At 32.7% G+C, this 12,805-nt stretch overlaps 1 protein-coding gene across 1 annotated transcript in view; it reads left to right on the forward strand.

Annotated features, from left to right (window-relative positions):
* The window catches only part of LOC114330269 (potassium channel subfamily T member 2), a 630,795-nt gene that overhangs the window by 451,058 nt on the left and 166,932 nt on the right, over positions 1 to 12,805 (forward strand). The window contains exon 10 of the mRNA XM_050662017.1: positions 3,974 to 4,199. Coding sequence (XP_050517974.1) covers positions 3,974 to 4,199 — 226 coding nt within the window. The remainder of the gene's footprint in view (positions 1 to 3,973; positions 4,200 to 12,805) is intronic.

The raw sequence follows: 12,805 nt of genomic DNA on the forward strand, positions 1-12,805 counted from the left end.
TGGGTAAGTCCATCTGAATACAGGAGGCCGTTGTACCCCCCCTGGCGACAGGACTAGGGGTCAAATTTAATTTAGTAAGTCTTATGTAAAAGATTTACCCTTCAACTTTACAGAAAATAATCCTATGGACCTTCATTAATAATTGAATGACCTCAGCAGTTAAAAAAGTATTTTTTTTGCAAAAATGACCCCTTTTTAATTATTTAAACAATGATCCCCTTTTGTACCCACCTAAACTTTGATATAAAATTTGTTTCAACCTGTACGAATTTACATTTTGATTTACACCTAGTGTAATTTTATTTTACTAGACAATTAATAAAAAATAATACTTTGTTAAAAATAACACATGACGAATATTGAAACAAACAGCATAATGTTCAAGAAAGGAGACAAAGAAGACCCCAACAATTATAGAGGTATAAATCTGCTGAACACCGCACTTAAGCTAACCACAAAAGTCCTAACCAACAAAATCAATAAACTAACAACTTTATTAGATGAACAACAAGGATTCAGATCCGGAAGATCCAGCGTAGACGCCGTATTTGAACTGAGACAAATCACAGAAAAGGCCATTGAGTACAATAAACCAGCATATATATGTTTTATAGACATGACAAAGGCTTTCGATCGCATCCAAGTGGAAGACGTCTTACATTTACTATACCGGGTGTCCACTTATATTTTCCCCCATTTTAACTGCGCAACTTCTAAACGGCTCAATATAGAAATATGAGGTTTTCGCTGAAATGTTTTATTTTAGTAAAAGTTTTGTCTGAATGGACTGAATTTTTTATATCGCTTTCAAATACGAAAAGAAAAATGGCGGATTTTTGAAAAAAACGTTGTTGACTTTATTTTAATGGAACACCCAGTATATTTTTTTGTAAATTGAAAGAAAGGTCATTCACCTATATAGCGATATAAAGTTTTTCAAAATCGGTTGTCAAATCACTGAGTAATTAATTTTTAAAATAAGAGGTGCAACGTGGATATCACATACCTAAATGACATAATATGTGATTTCCACATTGCATCTCTCATTTTAAAAATTAATTGCTCAGTCATTTGACCACCGATTTTAAAAAAATTTACATCGTTGGATAGGGAAATGACCGTTTTTTCAAGTTTTTAAACAAATGACCATTTTATATGTCGCTTTCAAAAAAAAATGGCGGATTTTTGGAAAAAAAAAACGTTGTTGACTATTTTTATTGAAACACCCAGTATATTTTTTTTTCAGCTTGAAAAAACGGTCATATACCTATCCAGCGATATTAAATTTTTTAAAATCATTTTGCTTAGTTATGTTATTTAGGTATGTGATATCCACGTTGCACTGCTCATTTTAAAAATTAATTACTCAGTGATTTGACAACCGATTTTGAAAAACTTTATATCGCTGGATATGTGAATGGCCTTTCTTCCAATTTACAAAAAAATATACTGGATGTTCCATTAAAAAAAGTCAACAACGTTTTTTTTTTTAAATCCGCCATTTTTCTTTTCGTATTTGAAAGCGACAAAAAAAATTCAATCCATTCAGACAAAACTTTTACTAAAATAAAACATTTCATCGAAATCCGCATATTTCTATCTTAAACCGTTCAGAAGTTATAGGCAGTTAAAATGGGGGAAAATATAAGTGGACACCCGGTATAAAAGAAACATACCAATCAATATTATACAAACCATCGGAAACATCTACTTTTGTAATCGAATACAGGCAAAGATAAATGGAAAACTAACGCAGTTTATACCAGTGCAAAGCGGAGTCAGACAAGGTGACTCGTTAAGCCCACTGCTGTTTAATATAATAATGGACGAAATAATAGAAACAGTACGTAAAGGTCATGGTTGCAAAATTAGGAACAAATAAATCCAAATATTATGTTATACAGACGACGCCGCATTAATCGCCGAGACAGAAGACGATCTCCAAAGATCGTCCACATCTTCATTGATGGGTAAATAATAAAGCAGGAAGCCAGGTTTAGATATCTGAGAATAGATATAACCAGTTACGGAGATTTTGAAGAGGAAGTACGACAACAAAGCTTAAAAGCAAGTAAAGCGGCGGGATCTCTTAATGACACAATCTGGAAGAACAAACACCTAAGACAAGACACAAAAGCAGGAATATATAAAGCAGCAATTAGACCTATATTGACATACACGGCGGAGACAAGACCTGACACATCTAAAACGAGACGACTACTAGAAACAGCAGAGATGAAAACACTCCAACGAATATCAGGGAAAAGTCTGTTGAATAGGGAGAGAAGCGAAAACATAAGAAGATCATGCAATGTAGAAGACATACATGGACGGGTTACAAAATGGAAACAGGAGTGAACGAACACATTAGTAAAATGGCAGAGGATAGGATAGTATGAATAGCACGAGACAAGTTACCAAATGGACGAAGAAGTATTGGCAGACCAAGAAAAAGATGGTGCGATAACGTAAACAATTTAGGAGGCTATTATTGAAGAAGAAACAGGCTTTAAAGTCTACATACAAGAAGGAAAAAGAAGAAGAACATTGAATCATTGGTTTTTCAGATTACTTTCCAGTTCTTTACAATCTAGCTTTGCGGTATTATTGTCATTTCCGTTTAGTGTATATTTTTTGAGAAATGTTTTTAATCATAAATACAATGAAATTACAATATCGTTTTAAATTATTCGACAAATCAAGCTATTTCACCTATGGAAAGAATTTACCACAATATTTAAGATATACATAATTAAGAAGCCCTAATTAACCCCAAATTTGTAACAAGACAAAATTGTGCTATTTTCTACAAATTCCATCTACTGAGGAATTTATTAGAAAATTGTTGGTGATACGAAAAACTTTTCATAAGTGGATAGTGATACAGTGTCAAAAAATGTTGGTTACTGCTGTTATGTAGAACTAATTTCAAAATAATCCAAGGTGCAGAGTTGTCATCAGTAAAGTACGATGTTATGCTATACAGTATTGTGCGAGTTAATGTGAACAGAGATCGAAATTCAGTTTTTCAAGAAAACGGAAGACTACTCATCGAGATTTTTTTTTATTTTAACTCCTTGAGAGATCTGCAATCTGCCTATTAGGCAATAAGCGTTTTTTTCTGACAATGAAGCTGATGACATGTAGAGTATTATTCCAATGAATAATCTCTTCGAGATGAAGCCTTTTTTTGCGCGATAGCAAACTTCATCCCAGAAAAACAAGGTATGACCTCCAGCAAGATTCAGAAAAGGCTGGAATAAAAATTCACGACTCAACGGTACGCAGACATCTCTTAGAAGGAGGGAGAAGAGCCGCGAGACCGCAGTAGAAACAACTTCTGACAGCTCCTATGATGAAAAAAAGACTAAATTGTAAAAAGTACCTAAATTTACCTTTGGCCTAAATAAATCATATTTACAAATTAATTCTGTTTGTTCACATTAATTCGCACAATACTGTATATTGCAAAATAACAGGCACATTACTTTTACTTATTACATTTTTTTTCTTTATTACACAGCCTGTCTACTTAAGTTGGCTACATATGGAAAATTTTTTTGGTATTAATTTTACGAAAAAGAGTTATGATTCATAAAAGTTTCTGCATGATCTAAAACCTAATATGCAACCATCAGATATCAAATATATCAACAGCATACGAGGTATATAAAAAATATGAATTTCCCTCAAGAGTAAAGTACCTTTATATTTCACATTTTCGTTATTGTGAAATATAAAAGTACTGTACTCTTGAGTGAAATTCATATTTTTTGACATGCCTCGTATGAAATTAATAAAATTTGATATCTGACTAAAGTTAGAGACCATGGAGAACTTTTTATGAAGAATAACTTTTTTTCGTGAAGTTGATAATAAAAAAGCTTCCCATATGTGACCAACTTAAGTAGACACGCTATATATACCGAATGACAAAACAATTTCTTCACGTTAACGTATTCGTATGTTATAGGTAACCATTTGGATATTCCTAGAAGCGGTGGCGAGAATCCCAACCTCTTGAGTCCTGAAATGATCAATCAACGCCGAAACTCTCGCAGACCCAGTATTTTACCAGTACCAGATATGTTTACTAGCAGTACTCTGAATATCGCCCAAGACGCCACCGACGAGGGCGATGAGAGCGAAGATGAACTAGAAGACGACGTGCCTTGGAGATCGCCGAGTGAGAAAATAGCGTAAGTGGAAACTCTAGTACTATGTGGTTATAACATATTCGTTGTGGATCGTGGGAAAACTGGTAGTGTAAGTGTCAACTTAATAATATCTCCAACAAGAAATGTATGTATTATATGTCTTAAATTAAGGTTTATATTTATATCCATAATGTAAGGAGGTAAAGTCAAGTCACACAGCCCTTATGCCACAATGGACCCATTGTACATTGTCCTATTGAGCTGTCTCGCAGCTCATTGTCCAACCTGGCATTTCGAGGAATGTGGACAAGTGACCAGAGGACATCTCCCTCATGTGGGCCAGTGTAGGCTAGGGTTCGCCAAACGCATACTATCGTATTAAGTATAACTCCCTGACATTCACATAGGACATGCTCGACAGTTTCGTCTCCTCTTTTACGCTTCCTACATGGAGGTGTGTCTACTAACCCCAGTGTGTAATGGTGTATGCTTAGTTGACAATGATCAGTTAACAAACCAAGTGTCAAGCGTAGGTTTTTTCTGGTCATTCCCAAGAAAGTACTACATTAATGCTGCCATTTCAAGGTTCCTTATTGTTTTCCTGGTAAGTTTACATCCTTGACTATTTCCGCGATCGTTGTAGCTGACCAACTAAAAACATCAGCAGGTTCTAATAGTCTTAGGACTTTCACCTTCCTAGCTAATTGGTCAGTAATGCGGTTGCCTTTATTCCCATTGTGTCCTTTATACAATGAGGGTATGTGGCTCCGAATTGTATCCTACTATATCGATATACGTGATATTTTCACAGTAAGTAGGGAATAGCCCAAGAAACAAAGTCTACTCTATGCCGATGCGTGCTTTTGTCTTGGGGGCGGTTCCCACCCCTTCTCGGAGGTGGAAATTTTTTTGCTTAAATAGCTACGGAAGTTGCTAGAGAACCTAATACTAAGCAAAAACTGTTCTATATTTATTTTTCGAAAACTCAATACTTTTTGAGTTATTCCTGGTTGAAAATTGGCCATTTTCATTGAAACATAACACCTTTTCAAACGGTTTTTTTCGAATACCTTAAAAACTATGCATCTAACTAAAAAAACTGTATAAAACATTTTTGTAGCTTATAAAATAACAAAGAGATTATTTCCTTTATGAATCTTCTAGTTATAATACAAAAAGAGATATGGTAAGTGAAAAAAACTTGTTTTCTTGGTGCATGCTCAAATCAGTGTATTTAAATTGAAATAACAGAGAAACGGTAGATTTTAGATGTATAATGCTACCAATAACTTTTATTGTGCTTGAAAAGACCTTTCAAATAAGCAATATTAAATGTCGATTACATTCAAAGTATGCGAGATAAACTGTAAAAAATTTGATGACTAACGTATTTTAAGAAAAAAATGAGAAGTATATTTATCCCTCATCCACAAGAATTTAAATGCATCGTTTTCCTTCTACAGTACATTTCAGTATAGTGTTCTTTTTGTGTTAAAAAAGTTGGGCGGGTTTAAAATGAATGGCTTTTGAAAAAAATAAGATCAAATTATTGAGCGCATTTTTAAATTTTCTTAAAAATCTTCTTTTGCTCCATGTAACTCGAAAATCATAAGAGATGCCAAAAAAAATATGCCATACAAAAATGAAGGTTTCTTCTAGATAAACATTTTGATTTTATTTTTTATAACACTATCTCTTATCATTTTCAAGTTACATGGAGAAAAAGAAGATTTTTAAGAACATTTAAATATGCGCTCTATAATTTGATCTTATTTTTTTCAAAAATCATTCATTTTAAACCCGCTTAACTTTTTGAACATAAAAATGACACTGTAGTAAAATGTATTGTAGAAGAAAAACAATGCATTTAAATTATTGTGGGTGAGGGGTTAAATAAGCTTCTCAATTTTTTTCTTAAAATTCGTTAGTCATAAATTTTTTGCAGCATATCTCGCTTAGTTTGAATGTAATCGACATTTAATATTGCTTATTTGAAAGGACTTTTCAAGCACAATAAAAGGTATTGGTAGCATTATATACATAAAATCCACCGTTTCTCTGTTATTTCAAGTTGAATACACTGCTTTGAGCATGCACCAAAAAAACAAACTCTTTTACCTACCATATCTCTTTTTGTGTTATAACTAGAAGATTGAAGAAGGAGCGAATCTCTTTGTTTTTTTATGAGCTACAAAAATCTTTTATATAATTTTTCTAGTTAGATGCATTGTTTTTAAGGTATTCGCAAAAAACCGTTTGAAAAGGTGTTATATTTCAATGAAAACGGCCAATTTTCAACCACGAATAATTCAAAAAGTATTGAGTTTTCGAAAAAAAATTATAGAAAAATTTTTGCTTAGAATTGGGTTCTCTAGCAACTTCCGTAGTTGTTTAAGCAAAAAATTTTCCACCCACGAGAAGAGGTGGGAACTGCCCCCAAGACAAATGCACACATCGGCATAGGGTAGACTTTGAATAAGGAGATATTTTCAGGCTATTCCTAAAATTTCATTAAAATCCATGCAGTAGGATAGAATTCGGAGGTAATAACCTGTTCTTGCTCTCATTGACTGCCCTATCAACCCATCCCAGGGTAATGTTATAACCATCCAAAGCTTAAGGGTTTATAATAAAATGATTTTAGGGGAAGATCCTGTGATGATATTTAATAGCTCATTAAAAACTACCAAACACCCGACAGGAAGCTTAACAGATGGTTATATCTTTGCTTCAATATTATTTATTTTTTGGTAATAAACTACAATAATTGTGATTAGAATTATTAAAACTAAATTAAGAAAACGCGTGGAAACCAATCGCACTTTCGATCGCAGCCTTATTGAAGTATCCAAACATTCTCTCCCTCTATAAACGAATGTTTTTTAGAACAACTAAAACCATAAGTGTAAAGAATGAACAATAAAATATAAATAAAATGACAATAGAATAAAGTAAAAACATAAAATATTGATAAATAAATAGGCAGTGTGCATATGTTGACCAACTGCTATCTGAGCCTGTTATTAAGGTAACGGTGCGTACAACTCAGTGATTCTGGTCAATTACCGGTGAAGAGAAAGCTGTTGTTTATTTTTTATGATGACAGGAGAACTTTTAGTGAGAGATGGGGTAGTACTATGATCACTCTTAAAGAGCATGATTATATTTAGACAAGGCGAAAACGGCGGGTTCGAAGGGAAAAATATTCCCATGAGATTTTTTTGCATAATCACATTCGTGAGACATACCAGAATAAGGTTCAAGAAGTCGCCCAAGTGAAAAGTGGACCAATTTTTTTTTTAACAATTTTTTTTAATCAGATTGCAAGGATCAATATTTTTGGCCCGAACAATTTTTTCTTTAATTTTTTTGGGCCATTCTGGACAAAAAAGATCTCTTAAAACTTTTCTCTAAAGTTGATCGTTTTCGACTTGTAAGCAATTTAAAATTGAAAAAAACGAAAAATGGCGATTTTCAAGGCTTAATAACTCGGTTAAAAGTTATTATTATGAAAGTCAATATATGACTAAATCAAAGTTTGAAGCCCCCCCTACAAGATCCTGAAGAAATTTTTGTCATTATTTTATTACTAAGCTGTTATTTTTAAGTAATAATAATAAGCGCAATGCACGTGTGCGAGGCTGTAAATGCTGAGTGCGAGAGAGAAGCTATTCCAGCAGTCCAATTGTGCATCTTACTCGCACTCACATTTACAGCAGCGTCAATACGATACAAGCACTCATTGTTATTAATTAAAAATAACATCTTAGTAGTAAATTAATGACACAGATTTCTTCAGGATCATGTAACAGCGACTTTAAACTTTGATTTAGTCACTTCTGACTTTCAAAATAATAATTTTTGACCGAGTTATTAAGCCTTAAAAATGGCCATTTTCGCGTTTTTCAAATTTTAACTTGCTTTTAACTCGAAAAAGATCAACTTTAGAGAAAAATTATGAGAGACCTTTTTTTTCCAGAATGGTCCAAAAAACATAAAAAAAATTAGTCCGGGCCAAAATATTGATTTTTGCAATTTGATTAAAAAAAAATTGTTAAAAAAAAATTGGCCCACTTTTCTCGTGGGCGACTTCTTGAACCTTATTCTGGGATGTCCCACGAATGTGATTATGCAAAAATATCTCATGGGAATATTTTTCCCAACGAACCCGCCGTTTCCTCCTTGTCTAATTCTTTAAACTATCTTTTCCTTAAGTATCCTTGTATCCTTTCGATTAGTTGCCAACGATTCAGACTTCTTAAAGATCCATCTCCTATCGGAGGTTGGATATCATAATGGCTATGGTCACTTTGTTTGTTGCTGCTCTGAATAGTTGTAATTAACTACAGTTAAACCATTCTCTAAGGTATCTCAGCCAGAAGATGCGTCTTCTTCCTATGATTCTTCTTCCTTGGATCCTTCTTTGCATAATAATTCTCAGGAACTCATATTTTTCTCCTCTGGTTAGGTGACCCAAATATTCCAGTTTTCTTTTTTTATATATACCTACTGTTCATAATTTCTAACTCCTTATTTAAACGTCGTAGCACTTCATCATTGGCAATACTTTGAAACCACTGAATTTCCAATATTGTCCTGTAACACCACATTTCGAACGCTCCTATTTTCCTTATGAGTTGTCTCTTCAATGTCAAAGCTTCCATTCCGTATAGTAGTATATAAAATATGTAGCATCTTAGAGCCCTCAATCTAAGAGGCAACTGAAGGTATTTGTTTGTAAATTGCATTATGCATTGTCTTCATTTTTATAAATACTTGCCTTACAGTTTTAATTCGGACCTTAATTTCTTTGCTTTGATCATTTTTGTCATCAACCCAGGTTCCCAGATACGATTCCCAGAACGATTAAGATGGTTAGTCTTTATGGCCCTTAGATCTGGATCAATTACTGAATCCACTATGAGTTCAAAAAGCAATAACTAACCAGACGTCAGTACATACTTGCAAGTCATTGATATCAGAGCTTGCTGTACACAAAGGACTTGAGTTGAGAACTGCCTCTATTTGAATCATAAGAGTATTAAAGCATTCATGAGTTAAAATTTATGTACATATGACACCTTAGGTAAAGCTACTTTCAAATTTATTCCAACAAATTAATTGTCTTTTATGGAATTTTCTAGGAGAATTTACACTGTTAGAGTGAGATTCTACACTGAGATAATTGGTCTGGGGTCGTCATCGCTATCTCAGATATCGTAACTACTGCTAGAACGATGTATTACAATAATGTTTAACCCATACTGTAATTACTGCTTTAAGTAGATAACAAATTCTTTGTTAGGAAGACATACAGTAGTAATTTTATCAAAATTTGTTAATGTAAAGAATATTATTAAGTTGACACTTATTCGACTATACATATAATTGTCCAATGTGTCAATACGTATATCTGCATGTCTTGCTGTATACTATGTGACTAACTCTCTCTCTAGACTTTTAGCTTTAGCCATTGTTACCATCCATTTCTTACTTTTTCTCTTACTTACTGTTTTCCTTTTAGTAGTAGATGTGCTTTTTTCGTTTTTCTCACCCGAACGCCTCCTTCCCCTCGTTAATCCAAGTTATCGCCAAAAGAAATTAGATAAAAGTAGGGTTAAATCAAAATATCACAGGAAACGAAGCCAAAAAACACTTGAAAATTTTAAAAATTACTAGCCGCTAATTTTCAACTGGAATATCTGGAGGATGTCAATACAAAAGGTGTAGAGTTGGTGCAAAACCTCGTGAACCTTGAAAATGCCTATGTATAACCGAAATAAAATGAAGCCTAAAAACATACGACTATTTTATTTGCTGCGAATTGCACGACAGGGTCCCGTCTGCACCCTGATATTTTCAGTAATGTCGGATTCAATCGTTTCGTTCGTATATTGACGTCACCAAATGAATGAATTAGGTTCACGAGATTTTGTAACAGCAATACCACCTCATGGGTATCGAAATTTTTACCGAGTTACGGATTTTTTTAACAATAATTTTATTGAGATTCTCTTTAAAATGAGTTTTTGTAAATAAAACAATTGTCTTTAAAAAAAGCTATTAAAGATTGCAAATTAAACCCGAAAATACCTAAGCATTTTTTCACTTGTATATGTTTTTGTTAAAATAAACAATAAAATATTTAAAACACATTTCACAATCTGAGTTTTATATATTTACTACAAACAGGTCCCGAAAATGGGCCCAATCGGTGGTTTTTAAAAAATTATTTTCTCATAGAAACGAAGATTTTTTTTTTCGATGATTGAGAATTTTTAAAAACTACTCTACCGATCGGGTCTTATAAGACTCACATGGTGAAATGTGATTCAAATATTTTTATTGTTTATTTTAATAACTATAAACAATTGAAAGAAAATTCTTACTTTTGTTATTAATCTTCAATTCTCTTTTATTTTGCATTAACATTTTTCAATTTAAAAAATCTCATTTTAGTGAGAAAGTGTCTTTCAAAGAAAGTCGTCTGTTAAACGTTGTCATCTAAAATGCAGAGTTTTTTCAATAACAAAATGAATTAGAAAAGTCATTGTTTGCTTAAATGTTAATAAGAAACATGACAGTACAAATTTCGATACTAACGTGATAGTACGTCTTTTCTATTGACTTCCCACAGATAGATATTCTAGTTAAAAAATAGTGCCCGGTAATTTTTCTATTTTAAACGCTTCATTTTCTGAGGTAAAAGTATTATATTTGTATTGTGTTTGTATTTATAAAAACAGGCTTCAAATATATAAACTAGGATTTTTACAAAAGAGGAAAATATTACTAAATATTAAAATGAAAAGTCTTTCAAGAAATAGACATACAGTGAGCACGTAAAGGTTGGAATAAATTCATTTTCTCGAGAATGGACGACTTTGAAAAAAAATCCCGAAACAGGTCAATTTTTATTTTTAAATTACGACTTTTTGGCATATATGTCATACTAGTGACGTCACCCATCTGGGCGTGATGACGTCATCGATGATTTTTTTAAATGAGAATAGGGGTCGAGTGATAGCACATTTGAAAGGTAATTCAATTCTCTATTCAGTATTATAAACATTAACATAATATATTTATACAGGGTATCCAAAAATTTTTTTTTGGAATTAAATTTATTGACATAAAAAGAAGAATGTATGTAATTTATTTAGTTCAAAATACATTTTACTGCTCTCAGAAAACAGAAAAAAATGTTTATTTGAAAAATAATCATTGCTTTTTGCTTCAATTAAATGTTCAAACTGTCAAGAGGCAAGTGGATGGCTGCTTTAATATTGAATTTAAGTAAAAGACAATATTAATTTATCAAATAAACATTTTTTCCTGTTTTCTGATAGCAGTAAAATGTATTTTGAAATAAATAAATTACACACATTCTTCTTTTTATGTCAATAAATTTAATTCAAAAAAAATTTTTTGAACACACTGTATAAATAATTATGTTAATGTTTATATTACTGAATAGAGAATTGAATTACCTTTCAAATGAGCTATCACTCGAACCCTATTCTTATTTAAAAAAATCGTCGATGACGTCATCACGCCCAGATGGGTGACGTCACTAGTATGACGTATATGCCAAAAAGTCTTAATTTAGAAATAAAAATTGACTTGTTTCGGGAATTTTTTACAAAGTCGTCCATTCTCGAGAAAATGAATTTATTCCAACCTTTACGTGCTCACTGTATATTTAAACTCAATCAGCTCAGAGAAACTTATTTTTAAGAGACATATAAATACTAGACTGAAACCAACTGAAACTGAAAACATCAAAAAGAAGAAACACTTCAGGTGATCAACAGAAATGCAGAGGGTTGCAAAAAAGTCTGACAACAAAATGGTAACTTAGAAGCAAATAATCTAAAAATTATTACATTGTGGGAAATAAATGAAACTATTTTTTGCATTTTTAGTGGATATTTATCTGATTGTGGAAGTTTATCTGATGTCAATGTTTCGTGTATTGTGATCTCCATTTATGTTTTTTAAATAGCAACGCAGGTCGGTTGGAAACAAACAAATGAACCAGACAGAGGCTGCATACTCTTATCATTATTATGCAAAATACTAGAAGAACGGGATGGAAGAATCACTATACGAAGTAGAAAAAACAGTAACCTGCGAACCGCAGATGACGCAGTTATACTAGCAGTTCCTCAGAAATCAAACTTACACTAGAAATGGTCCAAACTTAGAAGTTCGAAGACCAAGAGAAAGACCTCAAACACGATGTAAAGATCAAATGTAGATTCTGATGGAAAAATTCCTACATGAAGCCGTCCCTCTGGCGTAGTATTGCAGCAAGTGAAGGCAGTAAGCTAACAATATTTAAACGATCACGGCACTCTGATAGAGGTTCCAGGAATGAGAAGGAGAAAAACTAATGGCATTTAAAGCCAATCTAAAAATTAATGAAATTGTACAAGATATACAAATGGCTCAGTTATACGGACCTCTGATCTGTACATACTGTCCAAGCAAATAGAATAAAATAAGAAGAAAGAGCTTAGTTTTCAATTTAGATTCAATCATCGCTAGAGCAGCGGAGGAAACAAGTATTCGGAATGGAAATAGACATAGGCGGTGGTAAATATCCTACAACTTTGTTTTTCGCAGATGATTAGGTAGTCGTAGCA

The sequence above is a fragment of the Diabrotica virgifera genome, chromosome 9 (genome assembly GCF_917563875.1).
Source record: "Diabrotica virgifera virgifera chromosome 9, PGI_DIABVI_V3a".
NCBI classification, from domain to species: Eukaryota; Metazoa; Arthropoda; class Insecta; order Coleoptera; family Chrysomelidae; genus Diabrotica; species Diabrotica virgifera.